This window comes from Polyodon spathula, chromosome 2, assembly GCF_017654505.1.
Source record: "Polyodon spathula isolate WHYD16114869_AA chromosome 2, ASM1765450v1, whole genome shotgun sequence".
In the NCBI taxonomy this organism is placed as follows: Eukaryota; Metazoa; Chordata; class Actinopteri; order Acipenseriformes; family Polyodontidae; genus Polyodon; species Polyodon spathula.
Genome location: NC_054535.1, coordinates 61,245,063 through 61,272,056, shown reverse-complemented (window position 1 = coordinate 61,272,056; position 26,994 = coordinate 61,245,063). Strand labels below are relative to the sequence as shown.

At 42.5% G+C, this 26,994-nt stretch overlaps 1 protein-coding gene across 6 annotated transcripts in view; it reads left to right on the top strand.

Moving 5' to 3' along the window:
• The window catches only part of fbxo10 (F-box protein 10), a 129,144-nt gene that overhangs the window by 21,255 nt on the left and 80,895 nt on the right, over positions 1–26,994 (top strand). For all 6 annotated transcript variants that reach the window (XM_041226235.1, XM_041226226.1, XM_041226254.1 and 3 more), the window contains exons 2-3: positions 13,148–13,738; positions 14,636–15,460. In XM_041226235.1, the coding sequence (XP_041082169.1) occupies positions 13,154–13,738; positions 14,636–15,460 (1,410 nt within the window). In that variant the 5' untranslated portion in view covers positions 13,148–13,153. The remainder of the gene's footprint in view (positions 1–13,147; positions 13,739–14,635; positions 15,461–26,994) is intronic.

Below are 26,994 nucleotides of genomic sequence, written 5' to 3'. Positions count from 1 at the left end.
AATGGCCAACAAGATGCTCGGATACAATGTGAAAAGTGTTGAATTTAAATCAAGGGAAGTAATGTTAAAACTGTACAATGCACTAGTAAAACCTCATTTGAATATTCTGTTCAGTTCTGGTCACCTCGCTATAAAAAAGGTATTGCTGCTTGTGGAAGGGTGGTGGGTAAGTCACTGACACAGGAGGCAGACAGGTGGATTTGGCAACACCGCACAGGTGCCCAGTTTTATTCCCGGGTGCTACTTTTAAGTTTATCCCGCAGATGGCGCTGTGGGTCCGTGGTCTGATTTACCAACGATGGTAAACAGAACCACGGGCATACCAAGCGATGGTACGCAATACCGGCGCCCTTGCAGGTGCTCAAAGAAATAATAATGAAAACAGAAGGCAAAAATAACAAGGGAAAAAATAACACAATAACAAAACTACAAATAAAAGGTGCTGCACTCTGCAGCAATATCCCGGTTGCCGCTGCCTGTGCGACCCGGATCTCCATCCTACGCTGCCGGCTACCTAGCCTGCTCTGTTATATTTTTAAGGGGTCTGCCCAAGGGTTCCCCACTCTCACTGTCTCACTGTGACACTTTTTCTCTCCTGGCTGGTTCTCGGTCTGCGACCAGCGTTTCCGCACTCTCAGCGCGTCTATAAGGGCAGACCTGAGGAAACAGCAGAGCGTTATCTTATAGGACCAACAATCTCCCAAGACTCGCCTCTCAGCCATTCAGAGAGGGGGAAAGTCCACACACCCATTTTCCCACCTCCCCGTGTCACTGCCATGACTCGTAGGCGGTTGTTGGACGACTGCCGCCCTCTTCCTGCAGCCCGTGAACATGCCTGCAGAGTCAGCACAGATCTCTCCCTGCTACACTGCTCTAGAAAGAGTGCAAAGAATAGCGACCAGAATTATTCCAGGTTTAAAAGGCATGTCATATACAGACAGGCTAAAAGAATTGAATCTGTTCAGTCTTGAAAAAAGAAGACTACGCGGCGACCTTCAAGCATTCAAATTTCAAATTATTGACAATGTCGACCCAAGGGACTTTTTCGACCTGAAAAAAGAAGCAAGAACCAGGGGTCACAAATGGAGATTAGACAAAGGGGCATTCAGAACAGAAAATAGGAGGCACTTTTTTACACAGAGAATTGTGAGGGTCTGGAATCAACTCCCCAATAATGTTTTTTATGCTGACACCCTGGGATCCTTCAAGAAGCTGCTTGATGAGATTCTGGGATCAATAAGCTACTAACAACCAAACGAGCAAGATGGGCCGAATGACTTCCTCTCGTTTGTAAACTTTCTTATGTTCTTAAAAACAATGATCCACCCTAAATGGCAAACGCCTTACATGTTAGAACTGGACTCAAAGGAGAGGCCAACACCTACAGTATTTCAAAATGTCTTGGAGGTCATCCTTGTCTTAGCAAGGACAAAGTGAACAGAAAGATATTTATCAACTTATTGTCTAAGTGTGAATTTAACCAAAATATGACTTAATCCTTAATCCATTCTGTGAGTTGATTTCTAAGACCAAAAATGAATTTATAGCTAAATAAAATGTTCCAACACTTGCCTAGTAGTAAATGCGGTTTTTTCTTGATCTTCAGATCTTCAAGTATCAGTGTTCTGGTAAAGGGTAAGTGTCTTTGCTAACCAAATTCAGTCTCTGATAGTCCACCCATGGACTCTTTCAAGACTGAATTATGCCACCACTCTGCATCTGCTTCAGGTATTTGCTACTTTGTCCTGGAAATGCAGGGTGACCCGTCGGGCACCCATCTTAACAGGCCGAGCCGAGCCTGCCTCAATATTATGGTAAGTTAACAGAGTTCTCCCCAGGTCGTTGTCACTGCAAAAGAACAGACAGATTAGTTTGCAACAATTCCTGCCTAGCATATGAGTGGATGACAGAGAAACTAGCCCTCTTATCTAGGCCCAATTTCTGGACCAACTCATCAGTCGTCCACCAGTCTCATTCACAACTTCCTCTTGGTCGGAGTCTGCCTGATCAACAGTGATGTTTGTTAGATTGGCAAGTCTAACAGGTATGCAGTCCCCATCACCATCTACATTGCTGGAGTCACTAGTAGGTCCTGTCTCTCAGATGATCCACCACAGGGTTCCAACATCTCCTCTCGGTGGTCTTGTAGTATGTCTCCAATCTGGCCTTCTACCAACATCTCTGACCTGGGTGGAATAGACACATCAATTGTAATAACCACAGGCCAAACTTCGGACTCACACTTAGCAACAAAGGGGCCATTTCTTCCCCAGTAGAGTGCAGCATTTCTGTCTCAAGTTAATAGAGGCACCATACTTCACAAGAAAATCAGTTCCACAAAGTGCCTGTTGATGTGCTTTATTTGCCACTAAAAATCCTCCACCAATGCTAAAGACTCCAACTCACAAACTGTCTTCTAGACCCCAAAAATTCCCATCCTCTCACCATTTGCCACTCCTAATAGACCTGTCATATGGTAGTTCAGTGTTGGACCCTAGCTCTCTCCCATAATTCTCGGTGAATAATTAAGACCTGGGCACCAGTATCTACCAATAGGAGCCAAATTTCTCCACCTACTTTAGCCTTGAAATACACCCCTGTTCCCAGAAATTCTGATAAAGGTGAGTGAGCAACCCCACCTCATACACCCAGCCTAGTTTTCCATGACGTAAGTCCCTTTTTAAATGCGCTGTTTTAAAAAAAAAATTTTCCAGAGTAAAACAGGTTTGAAAGGCACTGCATCACAAAAGGACACTTAGTACTGTGTCTCCACCCAGGCCCCACCCCTTATACGCTGTATTTTTCACATACCTCTTTATAGATGTGCATACTAATAAATCCTCTCTTGATCACTTATTTTATCACCAAACTCCTCAATAATGCGATCCAAGTCATTATTTTATTACTGTAACATCTCAAAAAGCTCTGCAAATGTCCGTGATATATGCAGAAGCAGCTATCTCCTTTGTTTATGTCCATGTTATCTGTGGTGCATGGGGCTGTCAGATATGCCCTTTTTTCGGCTTCATTCGGCTCCTATTGGTCTCACTCAATCATTGAAAGGTTTTCTCTGCTTTTTCAGGACTTAAAACACTCGAGGCCTGTGCTTTTGTGCTTTTTGATGATGTCGAACAGGGTCCAACATCGGACTGGAAAGGGAAAATTGTAATGTCGGACCTGGTCCAACATAGGACCGCAAAGGGTTAACTGTTTTACTGCTTCCTATAATTTTCTAACTGTGTTCATAAGAGGGTCCAACGATACACCTTCCTGTTGAGACAGCCCCCTCACTCTATATTATTTTGCCCCTGGGCTGCTCTATTTCAAATCTGTTATAGTCTCTAATTCCACAGCCAGATAAATGGCTTTCTCAAAATTCTCTGGCTCTACAACTGAATACGCATTTCGTCACTGCTTACCTGTGTAACAAAATCATCTCAAGCCAACAAATCCCTAGTTTCTATGCCACTCCTCACTAACACACTTATTTCAAGTTATTGAAATTCCTTGCAGAGCAGAGAGCTGGTTTTGCCATTCCTGTTTGTTGGCTACCAGTTGATGAGGAAACCCCTTCCTGTTGGATCTTATTGTACTACTAGCCATTGTTTGTGATGTGTACCAGGTCAATTTACATGTGAAATGGTGATGCGCATGCACGCTTGGGAGAATTACTCTGTTAAATCAGGTTTATGGCCGAAAAAAACGGCCAGAGGGACAGTGTAAATCTCATTTACTCGTGTAAATGACGAAACATATGGGAAATCCATTCCCAGTTTCGCATGGAAACCCGTATTTCACGGGTAAATGTTAATGAGCGTGTTTATGTTAACTATAAATATTGCAAAGGAGCAGGTCAGTTGTTACTGTGGATTCCAAGACGACAGAAAGTAGTGGCTGATGGGCAATTTTATGGTTAGCAGTGGTGTAGTCCACCTTAATGATAATACGGGCAGTTTCTTTTTTATTGTTGTGTTTTGCTGTGTCTGGTCTGTCATGTTGTATGGTTCACAGTTCTGTATAAAACCACTTGCCATGAACTGCGTTATGCCCTTGTTTTAGTATTAATGCAGCTGTTTGAGAATACCCTTGCTGCTTAAATGTCTAATTGAATGAATTCCTGTCCTTTTTTTGATCCCACCAATGTCCAAAGACAACGTGTCTGCCCTCCACGTTAGTAAATGTAGTTGATGAACTGGATGTCATGAGCCAGCTCGATCGCCCAAAACAGCGCAACAAACATCCAACAAGTTGTTGATGCCCTGTCAGAACTGACCAAATAAAATTGCAAATGAACATATTGACTGTGTTTTATTTGTTTTAATATTTGACACAACAGTAAATCCAACTTAAAAAAAGGAGAGAATCTCTGACAGCACGAGACTTATAAGCAGAATTGGGCTTGTTTTTGTTGGAACTTGCATAAACACCCATATTCTAACATGGGGTCGCTTGTTTTTTTTTCCTGAGACTTGGCAACACTGTAATCTTCCCCGTCTGTCTTGCAGCAGGTAGTGCCAATTTTGGGAACAAACTAATGCTGCACTTCAGTCCATTTCATCAGTACCCGCCACTTTTCAAGTGCCCACTACCCGTATTTGCCCAAGCGTGGTGTTGAATGCTTCCTCAGCAGTTGGACAGGTAGTATAATAAGCATCACCTGATCCCCCATATGCTGTATTACCTGAATGAAAGGGATATATATATATATATACACACACACACACACACACACACACATCTCTGCCGGTTTTCAGCCGTGGTGATCTGATCTGTTGGTCAGTTTCATTTTATTTTTATATAATGAGTTGTAAGATACATTAATTGAAACAGTATTCACTACTAATGACATTTGAAAAATAGTTTGGGCAAAAGTAGTAAAACACATTATTGACCAGCCAGGCAGGAGGTATTTTGCTTTATTACAGCAGCTTAGATTCACTTGTGTACCAATTCTCTGCACATAGAAACCACATTTTTACAAAATTTCACTAGTAATCTTCAAAAACAGCACACGCAGCATTGCTAATTTACATATCAACCCCCACCTTTCCCATTCATTTGCATGATGTCAGGTGAAAAGCCCGGTTTACTGAGTAAAATAAACTGAACAAACGGAAACCCAAAAAAGCATTTTACACAAGAAAAAAAAAAAAGCCTTGCATGGAAACCCCATGATAGAGTATCTTTGGCCACATATTTCAAGTGCCTCCACACACACATGAGAAGTTTCAATAATGTCAACGTGCCAGCCACAGAAGTAGGATGGTGTTTGTGTATCGTCACATCAACAAAAGAGAATGCAGTACAGTGCAGAGAAATGCAGGTGCGTCACTTAAAAGTTAATTCCACGAAACACAAGCTGATAACACAGCTACTATTCAAAGGTGAACTTTTGTATTGATGGTCATTGCAGAGAAACAAAAGTTATGCGCAGATTGTTTTAAATTTGCTTTAGATGCATCATAGCACTGGCCAGCGCCAGCATTCAAGCAGGTTAGAAATTAGGCCTAACAGCTGTGTCACATCAAAGGTATTTTATCACTGTAACCACTGACCACATCTGTAAAAGCTTCTAGATGATCGATCCCTAGTGAAAAAACAGCAATCATGCGTTTTTTAATTTTAAAAATATGTTTTTAATTAGGATGTAACTCTTACATTCCCTTTTAATTCTAATGACAACCATTACCGAATAGGAAGAGCTTCTCTGACCGTCAATCACTGAGCGTATATAAAAAAGCTGCTCTACCAGGGCCCTGTTATGAGGGGGAAGTCCCTCCCACCTGTAGAAGTCCTCACAGTAGCACATTACCATTTTCTCTGTCATCTCACTGAGACAGGTCATGGATAGCTTTTGCACTGCTACTGAATTTGGCAGATTTGTTTTAAATTTGTAGATAAAATCCAACAACTCCATGGTAAAATCACGCTTTGAGCGTGTCTAAAGAGTGCTCTCGCGTTATTCTCGCGTCAGCTTCTGACTAGAGCTGGTTTTGACCCCTTTAAGGGATTAGCGAGCGGCCATTGCTCTTTTCACTATAAAAGGCCTTGTGTAGTTGATACACTGTGTGGAGAGCTGTTGTGGTGCTGTAAGGAGACGCCACGTGTCGTCGTCCTCTATGCTGATTTAATTGGTCACAGCAACCAATAAAAAAAAAAAAAAAACAGCTCGGGCCTAGCGCCCCTCTCAATCCTTGGGCATTCCTAGCGCGGCTGCGCTTGCCCTCGGCGACCACGTCGACTGAATCGGCTGCATACCCAGGCATCGACCGTGTTTTTTTCTGCCGATCGCGAGGTTGAGAAAACAGTGCCTACCCGGTCCTGATTGACTCGACACCGGTGTAAACATCTTCGGCGCTGCCTACAGCTCGGACCTGACGTGCAAAATCGGCACCGACTTAGGAACAGGTCTACACGGCACAGATTGATTCGGCACCGGTGAATCATTTTGAAAGCATCATCAGGCTGCTGATCAAGCTCATCCACCTGAAAAGCATGTCGGTCCAGTCGACTGGGTCCTCCGCTGGTTTCCACCAGTGTGACTGGTGCGTGGCGAAGCTGCCCAGGCAGGACAAGCACCGATCCTGCGCCAGGTGCTTAGGGCCAGAACACGCAGCCAAAGCACTGGCAGGTGAGCTGGACAGCTTTCCATGTCGGAGGTTTTCGAGGAGAACTAAGCGATGGAGAGCAGCCCTATCCCCAGCAGAGTCTTTCTTCTCGAGCCATGGGAGAATGAGACCAGTGGTCCAAGAGCCTCCGCAGAGGTTCCCCCCCCCCCTCGCTACAGAGACCAGAGATCTCTCCTGCACACCTGGGTCACCATCACCTTCCCCACCACCGCTACAGAGTCGCAGACACCTCTCAGGGGCGGCGAGATGGTCACCGCCGAGGCGGTACCACTCAAGGGGATGCTCACCAGGGGACAGACTGTCGCCGTGCAGGCACCACTCCCCTTCCCCATGCAGGCGCAGACGGTCACCGTCGCAGTTGCCTTGAAGGCACCCAAGCTCGGCCGAGCAGCACTTCGCGGAGCTGGCAGAGACTGAAAGGGCCATGCAGGCCATGCTGGCAGCCCCAGCCCCCACAGTCTCGTTTGCCATCCCCTCTGCCTAGACCCCCTAGCTCACCTCCATCGGGCAGGCCACAGTGAGGAGCACCCTGCGACCCTCACCACATGTGTCACAGAGGAAGGAGTTCCGGACACTAATGCAGCAGGCAGCTGCAGCCACAGACGTCCCATGGCTGGCGGAACAGGAGGGAAAGAGAAACCGCTTCCTCCAGCAGAGAGGGCACCCACAGCACGGCCTCCCGTTATGCCAGGACTTCCTCGATTTGGTGCGCTCTTCCTGGGGCAGAACAGCACTCTGCTTTGACTGCAGGAACCCAAGAAGCGGGCCTAGGTGCATTCCCCTATCGGGAACAAGGTCACGGTGTTGGTGCAAGGTTCCGCCTTCACCATGGGGCATAAGGACCCAACCTGCCTGTACAAGCCTTGCAGGACAACGAACGCAATGCTGAAGGCGGCATCGGCAGCGCTGTCTGTGCGAGCAGTGAATGCCATGGCCATACTGGTACTTTACCAAAACCAGTTGGCGGAGAGGCTGCAGGACAGAGCCAAAGAGGCAGGGGAGCTCCAGGCGGTGGCAAAGGCGATCACTGACCAAATAGGGTAGTTAGGTCAGGCATCAGGGAGGTTGCTGGCGGCAATGGTGGCCGCTGGCCGGCATTTGTGGCTGACGCAAGCCAAGGTTGTAGAGACAGAGAAGGTGGCGCTGCTGGATGCCTCCATTACACCAGGGCAGACTTTTGGGGCTACCATTGTTGTGAGCCTTGAGAGGTCCCACAAGGCCATGGAGGTCGCCTCAAAGTTTTCATGCCTTCTGGCTTAGTCAACACCCAAGGTGGCATGCACAGCCTGCTGGGTTAAAAGGGTCTGAACAACGCCCTCCACCCCAGAGTAGGCAAGCAGGCAGAGGCAGAGGCAGGGCCAGCGGCAAGGGACCAATGTAGGCCAGGGATAACTGGTTCTCCAGCTGGAGACCTAGGCCGGGGCCTAAGAAAGACCTGCCTCCCTCCCAGGCCCAAGGGAGACCACCCCATGAGGGGCCCCGGCTGCCACCAAAGCCCCCCACAACCAGACTGACCAACGGCAACGACCCACGGCAAGGCAGCACCCAGGATTCCTGGGTGCTATCGACTATGAGACACAGATACACTCTACAATTCCACATAGGTCTGCCACCCTTCAAGGGTGTGCTTCTCACCACCGTCGAACCAGCGAGGGTGATACTCCTTCAAAAGGAGATCGCCAGTCTTCAACAGAAGTACGCTGTGTGCTTGGTAAGTCCAAGCGATGCCCTCAGCAGCTTTTACACCAGGTCCTTCCTAGGGCCCAAGAGGGATGGTGATTTCAGACCAATTATGGACCTCGGGGTCCTCAACTTGTTCATCAAACAGAGGAAGTTCAACATGTTGACAGCACAGCGTATCCTCCAGTCCGTCCAACCGGGCGACTGTTTCACATCGATCGACCTGCAAGACGCCTATTTTCACATCCCCATCCTTCCCGCGCACGGAAAATATCTGCATGTCGCCTTTCAAGGCAACACGTATGAATTCTGCATGCTGCCATTTGGCCTCTCACTGGCACCCATACATTTTCAAAGTGCATGGATGCAGCACTGGCTCCACTCAGGCTGCGGGGTATTCGGATCCTAAACTATTTGGACGATTGGTTAGTTTGCACGCAGTAAAAAGTATGCACAGAGGCGCACACAAAACAGGTCATAGATCATGTGACGAAGTTAGGGCTCTCAATACATCAACAGAAGAGCAACTTCATACCATCTCAGTCTACAGTTTTCCTGGGGATTAAACTGAGCTTGCTTGCCTCACTGTATGAAGACAGGATTTAGTCGTTGGAGACCACACTCCCTATTCAGAGAGGACACTCTCCTACAGGTCAGAATATATCAAAGGTTGTTGGGGCTGATGGCAGCCATCTCGAGAGTCCATCCACTAGAGCTGCTGAGAATGTGCACGATTCAACCCTGGGTTAATATGCTCAAGTTGCACCCGGTCCGAGATTGGTACCAGCTGGTCCGAGTATCCAGAAGACGGAAGACACTGGAGTGGTGGCTTCATCCTGGCAATCTGTGCCTCGGATTTCCCCTCGGATCCCCTCACAGAAGGGAAGTGATCACATCAGATGCCTCCAGTCTGGGCTGGGGAGTGGTCTGGAACAGAAGAGGAATAAGAGGTCAGTGGAAGGGACATTGGCAGCAAGCGCACATAAATGCACAAGAGCTGCAAGCATTGAGCCTGGCATTATCCCATTTTCGCCAGCAATTAGCGCACAAACATGTGCTGGTCCGGACGGACAGTACCACAGTGGTAGCCTACATAAATCGCCAAGGCAGCCTGCATTCACCGGCCTTCACCACGCAGCGCACAAACTCCTGTCCTGGACACACATAAACTTGCGTTCCATCAGGGCAGATCACCTCCCCGGTGTGGACAACAAGGCAGCAGACCTCCTGTCCAGAAGAGCTCCAGCCAGCTCGGAGTGGAGGCTGCATTCTCAAGTAGTGAAACAGATTTGGGAGAGGTTTTGACCTGCACAAGTTGACCTCTTTGCCACAGCCGAGTCCACACATTGCCGCCTATGGTTCTTCATGGAGAGAGACATGGGCTCCTGGGAGTAGACGCGTTAGCTCACCCCTGGCCACAGGGGCTATTGTATGTGTTCCCTCCGCTACCATTACTACCAGCGACATTAGAAAGGATCAGGTTGGCGAGAGCCAGGTTTTGCTGATTGCACCCAGATGGCCAAGACGCCCCTGGTTTGCTCTCTTCTTCGATATGTGGTCGGATCAGCCATAGCAGCTCCCGCTGCGCAAGGACCTTCTGAGCCAAGCGGAGGGGCTATTATGGCACGCAAACCCAACTCTGGGTCTGGCCATTGAAGGAGCCGTCTATTCAGAAGAGTTTTGCCAGATGCAGTAGTAGAAACACTACAGTCTGCTAGGGCGCAGAGCACTAGAGGCCAGTACTCATATAAATGGAAAGTTTTCTAAGACTGGTGCCTTGCCGAAGGTCACAATCCGGTGACTTGCCCGATTGAGACAATATTAACCTTCTTATAACATTTGTTTGATGCAAAAAAATCAGTGTCCACTTTTAAGAACATAAGAAAGTTTACAAACAAGAGGAGGCCATTCGGCCCATCTTGCTCGTTTGGTTGTTAGTAGCTTATTGATCCCAAAATCTCATCAAGCAGCTTCTTGAAGGATCCCAGGGTGTCAGCTTCAACAACATTACTGGGGAGTTGATTCCAGACCCTCACAATTCTCTGTGTAAAAAAGTGTCTCCTATTTTCTGTTCTGAATGCCCCTTTGTCTAAACTCCATTTGTGACCCCTGGTCCTTGTTTCTTTTTTCAGGCTGAAAAAGTCCCTTGGGTCGACACTGTCAATACCTTTTAGAATTTTGAATGCTTGAATTAGGTCGCCACGTAGTCTTCTTTGTTCAAGACTGAACAGATTCAATTCTTTTAGCCTGTCTTTTAGCCTGTCTTTTGAAGGTATATCTGGCAGCAATATCAGTGTGCCATGACAAAATGGACTCTGTGTCCCCTGGGGCACATTACCTGGCAGTGCAAATTCTTAAAGGGGCTCGGAGGCTTTGTTCTCCCATGAAAAGTATGGTCCCCAGGTGGGATCTAGAAGTGGTACTGCGGGCCCTTATGGGTCCCCCATTTTAACCCATGGCGTCAGCAGAACTGCACCCTGTTTCATTGAAAGTGGCATTTTTAATAGCCATTACGTCTGCCAGACGAGTAAATGAGCTTCATGTACTGTCCATCGATGACACATGTATGGCTTTCACTGGAAGTGACTCGCGGGTAACGTTAAGAACAAATCCATCCTTTTTGCCAAAGGTGGAATCCTCATTCCATATTAACCAATCGGTGGTTTTGGAAACTTTCAGACCTCCCACGCACGAGTCAGAGGAGGACCAACGTAGACAACATATGCTATGCCCACTTCGGGCTCTGCACTGTTATTTGGATAGGACGGCGTCCTGGACAGTCCAACCATATGTTTGTCTGTTACGGATCCAGCTCTAGAGGTCAGGCCCTATCAAAGGAAAGTCTAGCGCACTGGGTAACAGATGTGATACTCTTGGTGTATGAAAAGACGGACTCCCCGTTACCGGGGGACATTATGGCCCATTCTACCAGGGGCCAGGCAACTTCGTGGGCTTTCCTTCATGGCACCTCCTTAGATGAGTTGTTAAATAAAGTTGTTATTTATGTCATTTAATTGGGATACAGAATTTTCTAAATAAATTAACTGAGATCGCTTTTCAGAGCAAGAGAGGTTCACATAGCACAGCACAGCGTACATGAATATCCTGTGACTTACTTAAATTGCGTAAACCACGTTGATCTCTTGAAGGAGCTGGAGTCTCCTGTGGAGGCTGCTGTGGCAAAGAAAGTTGGCGTTTCAACATTGCAGGTGCCTAGCCTTGTGATAAGATGTGATTTAATTATTGATTTTGTATTTTTAAATGATGTACCAGTATTTAACATGTAATCATAATGTGATGTGATTTCATTATTTTAATTTAGAAACAAAAAAGTGTACTAAGGTAGTCTCAACTGCCTCTAGTTTAATTGGGACAATCTCTTATTCAGGATATTTTTTCCTTTCCCGAGGCGTCCCAATAAATGTGCTCTGACTTGGTTGACAAATCCGGTTATCACCTTACTCTTGTCAGGTTACTAGAGCAGGTACCTATTTTTTTTTTTTTTAATCTAAATCTAAAGGTAAGGAGTTATTTAGCCAGATTGATGGTCAATTTGACTCAAGTAGGTATTCTTACGATACTGAGATGTATATTGAATGTGTAAAACGAATGTGCATGACTCTTGGAACAGTGGTATTTACTAGGAGAGCAACATTGCCTGCACAAACGCTAGAAAAATGGAAAGAAAAGGACAAACTAGTGTTTGACTATTACTAATGCTCTAACTGCTTTGATATCCCATGCTTAAAGGTAAATGACAATATTCATAATGGAAAAAGACACAGAGAATACAATTAGTCTAAAAGTGTGCAGCAAAGACAAGTGTAGATAAGGTTACTACAATTGAAAGAACTAGTTTTATTGCTAGTGTAAATCATAAATGTAACTGTGTTGAATAAAATGGTGCAGAAACAATGTATTGTAAAGTTAAATTGCAATAAAGTCCAGTTAAGACCAGTTTGAATTGATTCTGAATCTACATTTACTGTAATAACACAACAGTTGTTTAATGCAACAAGTTTAGTTAAGCTCAAACTTAAGTGATAACATAATATTGTCCTAAGTAATTGATATGTTAAAACTAACAAAATTGTCAATAAACAAAAAATGAATGAATGAATGAATGAAGAAATTAACCTTGTAATGATTTTCTGATTTTCTTAACTATTGAAAGTTGTATACTGAATAATAGATAGATTTGATAAAGACGTATATGATGTATGAATATAATCTCAATATGAAGTATGCATATGCAAGTCATAATAGTATGCAATTAGTATGTTATGAATTGGTACAAAGTTTACTTAACTCTTAAAAAAAAATGTTATGAAAGGAATGAAACTTTCAAACCCCTGAAGACTAACCCCTGACTAAATACATAAATACCGTACTAGAAATATTTAATTATCTTAAAGAACAAACATTTGTTGAAGTAATTAATTACACTTTCTGAGCCTCTCAGAGGAGCTCCACCTTTCAGAAGCTTCTGGAAGGCGGTGAGGCCTGAGGAGCAGCTGTTTGTGTCCAACTTCTAAAACCACTTATGAGACCATTTAGTAATTAAAAATCCTATACTGATACTTTTAACCTACCTAATTTTGTAACATTGAAATAAACAAAAGTCATTTTATTTTTAAACTGAGTTGTCTGATGGGGAATATTGTTTAAAATATGGAATTAGTTATATACAACAAACATAAAAAGGATATATACTAGCAAATGTGGTTTACTTAATTTACCTTAATCAATATTCAAAAATATCCACCACACCACATACTATGAATGTTGGTCATTGTTGCCTACTGAACCTGTAATTATTATGCATTGTTTTTCATCAGGTTACTATGGAAATCTCCAGCCTTCCACTGGAGCTGTGGCGTCTCATCCTTGCCTATCTGCCCCTGTCAGACCTGGGCCGCTGCAGCCTGGTGTGCAGAGCCTGGTGTGAGTTGATCCTGAGCTTGGATAAGACTCGCTGGAGGCAGCTGTGCTTGGACAGCATGGAGTGCAAGCACCCAAATTGGCCCAACCAGCCTCCTGTGGAGCCACCGTCCTGGAGAGAGGCCTTCAAACAGCACTACTTGGCATCCAACATGTGGAACAAAAATGGTCAGGAACTGGAGTCCTCCAACTGCTTGTATCTGTTTCGCAGGAAGAAGGACAGGAAGATCATCCATGTTGGTACAGGATGTGACCACGACAACCTCCGGAGTGCCTTAGCCGTCGCCAACGTCTATGACAAAATTGTCCTACACCCAGGAGTCTACGAGGAGCAAAGTGAGGTGGTCCTGAAAATGCCTGTGGAGATTATGGGAGAAGGGAAGCTGGGAGATGTAACACTGCTTGTTGGTTTTGATCAGCGCTGTCCAACTGCCCGTTTATGCAATTTGGTTTTTATGCCAGCATGGTTCTCCCCTGTTTTATATAAGGTAGGTTTCTGCATCTGGCGTACTTTGATTATGTGATGGTGTTTAAGAGAATTAGACATTTAAGGTTGGGTTCACAGAACCTGGTTAACATAATTCTTGCATTAACAGGTTACTATTCATCTTGGACTACCTCAAGTTACTTTATGTATGGTAGTCCAAGACTGGTGCTAATCCATGTCTGTAAAACCAGGCATTAGTCATGTAAATAAAAATGTAAGCAATTAAACACTCAATAATACTGAATTAAGAAGAATTTCACAGTCTTCCTCAGACACTACAAAAAACTTGTAGTCGAAATGTTTGTCATTGCATTTTTTTTCTTTTAGTATTTCTTAAATGTAAGCAAGCAATTTTATTTCTTAAGTCTGTGTTAAAGGGTACATAAGGACCTTTTTTATTTTATTGTGTTGCATGTTTCCATGTGTTGCTACAACTGTTTATGTAAGGTGTGTGTGTGTGTGTGTTTGTTTGTTTGTTTATTTATTTATTTTTTTACATTTTGACCACTTTTTTAAACTTTTAAATTGCATCCCCTGCCTCAACAGGGCTTCCCATGTACCCAGATGGACCTCTCAGAACTACATTTCCCATCACCCTCCTGCTCACATATATAACTGAGGTGGATTTACCAGTGAGCAGGAGGATGATGGGAAATGTAGTTCTGAGAGGTCCAAGCAGGTACATTTTCTTAACATCCTCGTACCAGTTGTGTCTAATTGAAGTACTGTAATAGAAGAAGTGTTCATTCACTATAGTGAGTCTGACCAGCTTGGTCTGGCAAAGATAAGAACAAATCAAGTTGAATACTTTGCTGCTTTGACATGGAAATTATGACTTAATCTTAAGCTGTGCCAAAGGTTGTGTTTATTGATATGTTTTCACCTGATTTGTCCTTAGACATCCTCGGGTCACGTCCAGTTCGACAACTGCAATCTTGAGAATGGCCAGGTCCATATCTATGGACCAGGGACCTGCCAAATCAAATTCTGCACTTTCAGCCAGTGCAGCATCAACTTCCATTGGGTTGTTGTCAGCTTGCTGGAGAACTGTGAGTTCATTGGGAGCGAGAATAACTCTGTGACAGTTGAGGGCTATCCAGCTTCAGATAGAAACTGGGCCTGTAAACATCTTGCTGCCCTGGCCAAATCCAAATCATTCTTAAATGCTGTCCCTTCAGATAGCAAGCAGCCTTCTGATGGCTTAAGGACTTTGGAGATAGTGGTGAACCAAAACCACCCAAGTGAACTGAACCCAGAGGTAGGATCCAAAGACCAAAAGCTTGACTCTGGTATGAGCGAGCTTTATATCACCAAAGGTCAGTTGGTCGAACATGGAGAGGTTCTGATCTTGGAGACAGACAACAGCGATAGTGATCTGAGTACAGCCAGTGAGAATGAGGATGATGAGCAGTTGGCGTACAAGCTTTCCTACCAGTCACATGGCCTGAGCCACCTGCTGGAGAGGACAGAGAGGTTTAGGCCTCAGGGGGACAGGACTACCCCCCTCCAGACCACCCTTGCGCTAAGGACGTTCCAACAGGAGCTGCAGAGGGACAAGGAAGTCCAGGCCCTTGCCAGTAGCCTGCAAGGCTGCCACATCCGAAAGTGCCTCTTCAGGGACGGGAAGGGAGGGGTCTTGGTCTGTGTTCAGGCACAGGCCAGACTGGAAGGCAACATGTTCCGAGACTTGACATATGCAGTCCGCTGCATACAGAATGCCAAGGTATGTACAGTGCCACAACTTCTGTTGTTTTATATACATGGCTTGGAAAATAACAACCTCTGATTGGTTAAACAGCATCACATTACCATGCGTATATATAACATATAGCTTGGCTTGCATACTAATGAACCGCTTCACACTGAATAAATCATTATGCACCACTGCATTCTAAATTCCATGACAAACTGCCATTGTATTTGTTATTAATTAGAAAACCTCTGCCAAAAATGAATGACATTCCACCTATTTCCTTTTATATTTGGGGGTGAAACTCCAAATAACTGGTACAACACCAACGTTGTGAGTGAAGACAACAAAAAATGTGCACCAACAACTGTCAAGAGTAGACACTTAACAGTAGATGAGGAACAGCTAAATGAAATAGAAGAAAACAAAGATTGAAAAAACACATAGAAAAAACTACAGCATGGGCTGTTAATGTTAACTTTGGTGAAGTTCAAGGGGTGTGAACCAGGGCTCGTATTTCCTAATTTCTGTAATGTTTGTCATCATTGACTCCCTATTTAAATCCAGTCACAGCTCAGCTCTTTCTCTGGCATTTTTCTTTACCTCATACACTGCGACCTGTTCTCCCTCCCTGCCAGATTCTCCTAAAAATATCGCATTCACTTCTCTATTTCATCGTTTCTCCGATGGAAGCCCAGTAACGTCTACTTCTAATGCAGACCTCGACCCAGCAACCAGACCTGCTGCCCTGGCACTACAGAGATGAAAATGCCACCGTCAGCTACATTACATTACAGCTTCCGACGCTATTAAATCCATCAAAGCAGCAGGCCAAGGCACCTGGCTCTCAAAAGCGGATATTTTAGAGGCTTTTAAATTGTGCCCATTAATCCCTCCCTCCACCACCTGTTTGAGATCTGCGGGGAAGACGAGTTTCTCCTTATATCCCCACCTTCGGACACCCCGCCCCCGCTCAAGCAATCTTCAGTCTGCTATCCCTGTTTTCTTCAGTAGGCGTCCCACTCTCAAGATAAACCATCGTCCCAACTAGAATCCCTAGGAATCACCCAGGACACAGAAAAGCTGAAAATATAGACACAAATGAGAGGAAAATGGATAATGAAAAGTAAAACTGACCAATACAAATAGCAAAATGGAGTATCTTCCTGGATTCCTTTAACAAACACTATACCTCAAAAACACATATAACATTAACAGTTAAATAAACCAGTTTTTCTACAGGCAATAATGGGGGGGGGGGCATAAAACACAAAACGCATCACATCGCAGGAAATAAAAATGTACATTATAAATATCATATGGAAGATACTGAAATTGGAGAAGGAATCTATGAAAAAGACCTAGGAGTTTTTGTTGACTCAGAAATGTCTTCATCTAGACAATGTGGGGAAGCTATAAAAAAGGCTAACAAGATGCTTGGATACATTGTGAAAAGTGTTGAATTTAAATCAAGGGAAGTAATGTTAAAACTGTACAATACACTAGTAAGACCTCATCTTGAATATTGTGTGCAGTTCTGGTCACCTCGCTATAAAAAAGATATTGCTGCTCTAGAAAGAGTGCAAAGAAGAGCGACCAGAATTATTCCGGGCTTAAAAGGCATGTCATATGCAGACAGGCTAAAAGAATTGAATCTGTTCAGTCTTGAACAAAGAAGACTACGTGGTGACCTAATTCAAGCATTCAAAATTCTAAAAGGTATTGACAGTGTCGACCCAAGGGACTTTTTCAGCCTGAAAAAAGAAACAAGGACCAGGGGTCACAAATGGAGTTTAGACAAAGGGGCATTCAGAACAGAAAATAGGAGACACTTTTTTACACAGAGAATTGTGAGGGTCTGGAATCAACTCCCCAGTAATGTTGTTGAAGCTGACACCCTGGGATCCTTCAAGAAGCTGCTTGATGAGATTTTGGGATCAATAAGCTACTAACAACCAAATGAGCAAGATGGGCCGAATGGCCTCCTCTCGTTTGTAAACTTTCTTATGTTCTTATTTAGATTTGATGGTAAATAATTTAAACAAAACAAAATCACAATCCAGATGGAAAGGTGAATGAATAATTTGATCTCACCAAGTCTGTTTGTAATCCAAGTGTAAATGTTGCAAAGAAATTAAATGATTCAGGTAACAGCAGTGATGAATGAAGCAGATGAATTTGAGAATGTTGCAAAGAGTCTAATACAGCAAGAAAAAGTTGTTATTCAAGTATAAATGAAGACTGTTCAAATATAAACAATATGACAGTAAGGGGTAGATGTACTAAGATGGGCCAGTCGCAGCGCAAGCATACAGCAATCAGCATTTTGGTTCCGCACATTTTGTCATGTGTACTAAGAAAAAATATGTTAATGAAGAAAGCCGCAATACACTAATTTTAAATATTATTTACGTCATTTTAGCGAGATCTCTAGCTAATTAAAGCACGGCACCGCTGCATTTAAAAGATTCATAAGTATGTCAGCTCACACCCTGCCTTTTCACATGCTCTTACAATTAAAAAAATTAACTAAGAAGTAATAACAGAGTAAGGAATGTCAGCCAATAAAAAAAAACAAAAACAAAACAAAAAAAAAACACGCTGGGTTTGTTTTATTAAACAGTGACATTAGTTAGCTATGTGTGTAAGTTATAGTTTCTGTAACATTGTTTGTTAAAGCACACATTTCACTAGTCAAACAGGAGAAGAACTCAAGGTAGTGATAATCTATTATAAAAAGAAAACAGGTACATACATTAACCCTTTGCGGTCCAATGTTGGACCAAATCCAACATTACAATTTTCCCTTTCCAGTCCGATGTTGGACCCTGTCCGACATCAGAAAGACGTAAAGCACAGGTCTCCAGAAAAAGCTGAGAAAACCTTTCAATGGCCGAGAGTGATACCCATACGAGCTGAATTAAGCCAAAAAAAGGGGGCGTATCTGAGCAGTAGAGCTAGCCACAGAGATAAGACGGACACAAACAAAGGAGATAGCTGCTTGTGCAGCTGCTTTTGCAGAGCTTTTTGAGATGTTATAGTAATACAATAATGACTTGGATTGCGTTATTGAGTTGTTTGGTGATACAATGAGTGATCGGGAGAGGATTTATCAGTATGCACGACTATGAAGAGATATGTGAAAAATACAGCGAACAAGGGGCCAGGCTTGGCTGCAGATGCTGTACTGATGTCCTTTTGCGATGCAGTGCCTTTTAAACCTGTTTTACTCTGGGGGGAAAAAAAAAGAGTTTAAATGGCACATGTAAAATCAACAGCCCGTGTGAAAATAAATTGGACCTGACGCGCCTGGCAAGTGCTGAATAAATGGACCACAAAGAGTTAAAACCTAGTACAGTTATTACAGCATTTTTATATCCTAGTGAATAGCCTGCTTACAGTAGTGGTGACAGTTTTGGGTCAGTTTCTGCTCTCAGTGAGCCTTCCAAAGCCACCTCAGGTGTGGGCGAGTCTTTTAAAAGTCTGATAACTGCAAAAAACTTAAATCTTGTTAGCCGGGCTCCCATCTCTATCTACATTTACATTCTCATTCTCATCATTAGTGAGAAGACATCAGAGGAATTAAGCTGGTTCTACCTAAGAGCCATAGGAGTCACAGGAGGCTGTGTGGTCCAGTGGTTAAAGAAACAGGCTTGTAACCAGCAGGCATCTGGTTCAAATCCCAGCTCAGCTACTGACTCATTGTGTGACCCTGAGCAAGTCACTTAACCTCCTTGTGCTCTGTCTTTCGGGTGAGATATTGTTGTAAGTGACTCTGCAGCTGATGTATAGTTCACACACCCTAGTCTCGTATCTTTTAAAGCTCTTTGTGATGGTGGTCCACTATGAAAGGCGCTATATAAAAATAAAGATTATTATTATTTTATATTAAAAATTATTATACATCTCTGCCGCATACACCTTTCACTCAAAAAAGGTGCTTGCACCTTGTACAAGGGAAGACAGGTTAGCGCAGGACAGCGGAAGTCATCATTCAGAATTGTGCTTTGTCTACAGTTCGAAAGATACCACTTTAGCCAACTGTAATGAAAAGAAAACATATTTAAAAGCAACTTTTTTTTTCCAACTTCAACTCAAGGTATAAAGGGAGTGCTGATGTGTCTGTGCAGCCCTACAGACCATACAGGCATTCAAAATATCAGGACAGCTTTTAAAAATGTCTCAGTGCTGCCGTAGAGCTGCATTGCTGCAGGCCATTTTCAGGGTTATCACAGATTTACCAGTTACGTGTAATATGTACTTCCTTGTGAAAATTCCCATTTCTGAAAATATTGTAAATAAAAGACACCGGCTGCCTAAAAGATCGGAAATACTTCTGTAAAGGTTGCTCTGTCTAGTAGAAGAATGGGACAATTCGCGAGTCTCTTGTTAATTTTTTTACAGTGACTAAATATAGTCCTAATTTTCCTGATTCGTGGCAATTCAACGGTACGAGAAATCATTTTTAAAAGAAAAAAGGTTTTGTTCTGCAGTTGGATAAACAGTAGTAGCTAGGTTTTGGGGAGAGAAGAGAGATAAGCTTAGACTTGAGGTGATTTAAATATCAAGCAAAGTGAGCTCAAGTAAAATCTGCTATAGATTGCATTGGTGTGTTTTTTAGGAATCAGATTTTGTGTTGATTAAATTGACCAGATAGCAGTAGTTTTGTGGTCATTAATGATGAATGCCATCAGAGATATGTTTTCTGGTCTCCACTCACAATACATGGTGTTTTCAAAAAGTGTAATTTAAATGCATTATAATCCTATTATTCTTGTAACATTTCAACAACAAAAATTACAGTATTCATTGTATTCTAACCAGGGCACATTTTCACATATCACCTGGTGGACACTGGTGGACAGTAGTCCTATTACTAGTACTATTTAAGCAATAATGAGGACGTATGCCATGGTTATTTCCTGACCATGGTGACTGTTATATTTTAGACTGAATTACAAAAACATATGGCCGTTCTAGTCAGAACACATTTAGTTTCAGCAAGAATTAGAAATGATCAAATATTGAATATCCTTTGTTGTGTAAGCCATGTTTGCCCTGGTTTTACCTGAGGCGATGAATGGCTGATAGCTTGTTTAAGCACAAAGAGGTTGGAGGCCACAGCTGCTGCCGAACACTTAATCAAGGCCTTTATCTCGACACAGACTTTATTTCAAGCCCCTTGAGGACCTACCACTTCTCTCACTTAAGTTACTGTGACTATTAGCCAATCTACAAATGTACTGAATGTAAAAGTACTGTATTTTAATGATTTTAGGTTTATATTTGTATTTGAATTTACTTGAAAGAGAAAGCACAGTCATTTTTCAATTTTTTTTTTCTTGTACTTCACTGTTGTTTGCTACTGTCACGTGGGTCGTACTGATGACAATGTAGTGTGAAGAATGGGTGATGTTGCTCTACCTTACTTTGCGTTGTGTTTATTTAGAAGAATGTGATGAGACGAATGACTGAGGACGATTTATCTTCCATGTATTCAACAGAAATAATACAGACTCAGTCTCACCCTCCAGACTGCAAAATCCCTGCACTTATTGTGAAGGTTGGGAGACTGATCCAACATGACAATAAATATAACAATAACTAATTCATTAAACACATAAATACATAATTACATTAACTAGTCCGTGTGAAGATGGATAAATAAATAAAATAATAAATACATATTGAGAGAGAAATTAAATACAATGTACAATCATATAGTTTTCTGGTAGGTGTTGATCTCTTCTTACCCTTGCCAACTTGTGGTTTCTTGATACCAACTGACAGCCCAAACAGAGATTTTGCAAATGCTGAACAGTTCTCAATAAAGTGTTGGTAGTAAACAACCATTCCCAGGAATTATCTTATTTTTCTTTGGAGATGGAGTTAACCCATTACACTCCATGAGGTCAGTTTTGCTGACATCATTAATGACAGTCACTTTGTTGGGGTCTGTGCCCACCCCTTCTTGGCTAATGATATGGCCCAAAAAATTGAATGGACTTCTGCATGAAATAACACTTTTTTGGTGCCAGTTTCAATCCATGAACCTGCAACTTCGGAAAAACCATTTCCAGTCTTTGCAATCCGTCCTCTTCACTTTTAGCGAATACCAGCAAGTCATCGAGATACAAAAAATACTTTGAAAGTTCTGGTCACCAAAAATGGTCATCATCATACGCATGAATGTGGCAGGGCTGTTGCACAGGCCTTGCAGCAATCTATTATACTCATGAAGTCCAAGCGGAGTTGTAAAAGCTGTATACTTCTTGTCTTCTTCGTGCAATGGTACATTATAATAGCCCAGAGTTTGGTTCATGGAGCTAAAGAAAACATTGCCACCTAGTGCCGCTAACACATCTGCTTGGTGAGGTAGTGGATGTGCATTTTATTGTCCTGGCATTAAGCCAACGAAAATCAGTACATATGCGGAGGTCATCATTCTTCTTCCACACAAGTACCAGCAGAGAAGCATACTCGCTGCAGGACTTGCGGATTATGCCTTTCTCCATTTTGTTTAATGCCTCTTTCAATTTTGAATAATGGGCTGGAGACAGCCTCCTGTAGGGCAACCAAAATGGTCTGTCATCTGTAAGTCATATCTGATGAATAAGTCCAGTTGCTTTACCACAATCTTGTTGATGTCTGTAAAAGACAGCTTCATATTGTTCAATTAGATCCAACAATCTTCCTCTCCAATAGGGACTCAATTGGCAGCTCTCAATGGGAAGATTGAGAAGACCCAGAGCGTCTAACTTCTGATCGATTCCAGTGTTGGATTTACTAGAATCAGTCTAAAAAGTCAAGCTCTTGAATCTGCCTCCATCGTTGATGTTTCTGACCTGTTGTTGCATAACTGCGGTGGGGCTGTTGTGAGTGATGTCATCATCCAAGTCCTCCAGTGCCAAACAGAGATATGCATCTGCCAACTTTGCATTTTTTTGTAGAGTTATGGGCTTCATACTGGGATTGATGATTTTCATTGGCACCCATCCATCTCCCCGTAGTGGAGTGACAACTCTTCCCACCAAGACCTTTCGAGGTGCTGCTCGTGATGACGTTGGCTCCACAATAACAGTGCTTCCTGCTGACATTTTGGACGACTGATAACCTCCCCCAGACTAAATGCTCCTGCATTGCTTGCAATGTCACAGCTCTTTTCAATTTAACAGTGCCCACTTTTTCGGGTATGATGTTACCTCTCCATCTCTGCCCATTGGACATTAATCGCAAAAATGTTGTATCGTCTGCAACAACCTGTGCCAGAATGCCTCACCTCTCTTGAGTTGTTGGCTCAGATGTTTGAGAATGTTGGTACCGAGAATCAATTAATCTTCCTGCCCCGCAATAACTAATGTTGGGACAGTCAATTCATAGTCATACACTTACATAGTTAGTTCACAGATTCCTAGTGGACGTGTCCTCAGTCAACCACAACCTACAATTAGTACATCTTTTGCATTCAACAGCTTATCCTTGATGAGCCCTGCTTCTTTGAGTCTTGGGATGCATCAGCACTAATTGTCGTGGCCATTGAGCCAGTGTCTAGCATAGCTGTCAGTCTCGCTGCATCCTGAACTTCACAGATGTATAATACAGATTACTTTGGAAGTCCACTTTCCAAATGCTTTGCTTGATTACGGTGGTGGCATAATTTTCTGATTGGCAACAATGCTCTTATACTGTTTCTAAACCAATATCATTGTCGGAGATATGGGCATTCTGGCTCGTTCTACCCTCCCCTAGATGCGAGCACTGACGTTTCCCTGTGTTTGGATGTCAGTGGCTGTTACTCGAACTTCCATATTTGAACCATTGTTGTTTGTGCAATCTGCATGGCGATGTCCAGGAGAAAACAACCAAAACCCAAGCTGTGCATCTGGCAGAGTAAGTAGTGTGGCCACAATCCTTGCATACCTTACAAGGAGCCCTCCTGTTTATGATTCTTCTATTCTTCAGCTGTGGAGTTTGCGAAACACTTTGTGCGTTTTGTTCTAATACTCGCTCCAACATGCCTATTACTCTATCTAATGCAAATTGATCTGTTGAACTACTGCCAGGTGTTGTAATAGACCTGTAACAATCAGGACCTGTGCCATGCGTGTCTTTTGATGTTCTAGCCTCCACATCATATTGATGACTCTTACTGCCAATCATAGTGTGTTGAGATAGCTTGGGCCTCGACTGGCGTTCCTGCTGATATTCGTATAATAATTCCTGAACCTCATGAAGTGTCCATTTTAGTTAGTGGTTTGCATTTAAAAGTTTGTGCTAAACTAGGTTCTGAACAATGACGGACAAACATTGATGCAACCCCTAATCCAGAATGGCTACATGCTTTACCCTGACTTTTTAAACACTCTTCTGCCACATCCTCCGCTCTGTTTAGCATGGTCCAGTAATCTATGGGATCTTCTTCTTGTTTTGGTGTTGTAGCGTAAAACTTAGAGCGTAAAACTTAGCTAATGGTATTTCAGGGAAAACAGTGTCACTGAAATTTTGTCTTAAAATGAGTCATAAGAACATAAGAACATAAGAAAGTTTACAAACGAGAGGAGGCCATTTGGCCAATCTTGCTCGTTTGGTTGTTAGTAGCTTATTGATCCCAGAATCTCATCAAGCAGCTTCTTGATCTTAAACTTACAACTTAATCCAACGTCGCAATCAGAAGAAACACGTTTCTGACTTGTCTAAGTTAACGAAAATCGGACAACGATACTGTCCGAAATTTGGACCTTATTAAGACCATCAGAAGAAACGTGAAAGTCTCGTCGTTATAAAAAATTAGTATTAAAAAATATATGTTTTATAGCGAGGTGACCAGAACTGAGTACTTCATGAGGTCTTACTATTGCATTGTACAGTTCTAACAACTTCCCTTTTTAAATTAAATGTCTTTCACAATGTATGAGCCTCATTATCGGTTTTTATAGCTTACCCCGGATGAAGACATTTCTGAGTTTTTTTCTCTTCTTTGCAATTTAAAGATCTACCATAATATTTATTGCAATTTATTTCCTTTGCAGTCGTTTGCATTTGACCATGTTTCTGTCTAATAATTTTGATTGACCTTTGCTGCTGCAATAGTTTTTACTTTTGTTTCTTCTGCAAAGATTGAGGTCTTACTAATGCATGTACAGTTCTAACATTACTTCCCTTGATTTAAATTCAACACTTTTCACAATGTCCGAGCATCTTGTTAGCCACAAGCTTCCCCAATGAAGACATTTCTGAGTTTTTTTCACAGATTCCTTCTCCAATTTCAGTATCTCCCATATGATGTTTATAATGCACATTTTTATTTCCTGCGTGCAGTACCTTACACTTTTCTCTATCAAATGTCATTTGCCATGTGTCTGTTCAGTTTTGAATCTTGTCCAGATCATTTTGAATGACCTTTGCTGCTGCAACAGTGTTTGCCACTCCTCCTCTTTTTGTGTCATCTGCAAATTTAACAAGTTTGCTTACTATACCAGAATCTAAATCACTAATGTAGATTAGGAATAGCAGAGGACCTAATACTGGCACGCATATGTATATTATACAGGACATCCAAGTTTAATGACAAATTAAATATACTAGGGAATGCATTTATTGTGACATCTATATCATCTGAAACAAAAACACATTGGAAATGTGAAAAAATGCCAAGTTGTCAAAAGTGCCCAGCAATTTAAAGTTGAGGTATCAAAAACACTAGCCAAGTTTATTGGGCAACCTTGGCCAGCACCAACCAAATAGGCACAACTGTAACATGTCAAGGTTGCCCCAATTGCCGGATTTATATAGAGCAATTTTAAAATTCAAACATGGAATTACCTATTCCCCATATTGTTTATTAAAATTATATGATATTGCACTTCTCGACATCGTACTTGCCACATACAAAGCACTACTTCAAAAAATGAAAAACTATAATAAAATAAACATTTCAAAAGAAACTAGTGTATAAACAGGTAAATGCACATACAAAACTGCAAAAACAAAAGTTGTTTTAATTTAAAATTAAAGTAACAAGTTTTCTCTTGCTTGTGTGTCACTCAAGAATCCAGGTTGAGATGCTGCAGCCTGCTGCTGTTTTGAGTTTTCTGATTCCCACATTGAGGCAGAGTCTATAATAACCTCTTGAATTTCATAACTACGTAAGTTATTGTTCGTACACCTCGATTAAGTTTCGATATTCATCCATGCCACATATAAGGAAGTAATGAACCAGAGTGCAAATATTTATGGTTAAACAAACCTTCAGGTTTTATGTTTATCAATTGAATTCATCACACAGTATTCTATACATTTGACATTGTTGAGATATCCTTAACATATATTCAAACACTTATTTCTTATTATCAGGTGTTCTACAACATATACTCAACACATTTTTATGCAGGATTAATACAATGACACAGATAAACACAGAACATGTTTATGCTTTTATTTCTTCTACATCAAGTAGGGTGCCAGCTACTTAAGAATCAAGTGGGATTCCTTCTTTATTCTTTCTGGATCCAATTCCTGGCATCACAGGTGTGTTTGGTTCTCCAGGGCTTCACTCAGCATTGAAGTAAAAGCTCTCCCTGTCCTTCTCTACACTGTACAGTTTATCGGCTGGTTCATACACCAATCAATCGGATTATGGCATTGTGAACATGTGGTTTGCAGTGCCCAGGTTAATAGGTGATACAGGTGCTCCAACAATGACAGACACAAAGTTACGGTTCAAAACAGTTACTTATTTTTCCTTTTTCTTCTGTTTGAGACTGTGTATCGGTATTGTTAGCATTTAAACCATGTGAAATAATACACAAAACAACACACAACACAGACACGGTCACTTCTCCTGACAGTGTGTTCTCTGAGTGCAGGTGCGGTGCAAGCAAGGTAATTACAGTGACAAGTTGGTGCAGTGTTGTCCAGGCTCGATGCTGGCCTGTAAGCGACAGCTCCCAGATTGCGTTAGCCATCCATCAGTGACAAGCGCAGACAGTTAGTTTTCACAAAACAAAGAAAACACTTAACACTCACAATTGGATTTGCACAGTCCATTTCCTTTTCGGTCAATCTCGTAACCACATCAAAGGAACAGATTACATTGTCACATCCCCAGATATACCCTTGGTCATGCCCCCTGCAATAGCTAGTTCAATCACGTCTCCTCCAATCCATGACTGACACATCGCGTACCGTTTTAGGTTGATGACATCGGGCATTGTGACTCTGCCCCCTTCCTGGCTGGCTGGCTTCCGACTGACCCTAGAATGAACTGCCAGACCAACAGTACAAGGCACTCTGTTCCTGTTAAACAGCGCCTTCACAAATCAGGAGGGAGATTGTTACATAAGAACATAAGAACATAAGAACCTATTTTCTGTTCTGAATGCCCCTTTTTCTAATCTCCATTTGTGACCCCTGGTCCTTGTTTCTTTTTTCATGAAAAAGTCCCTTGTCGACACTGTCAATACCTTTTATTTGTAGCCTGCGTGCAGTACCTTACACTTTTCTCTACAATATTCAAGATGAGGTCTTACTAGTGCATTGTACAGTTTTAACATTACTTCCCTTGATTT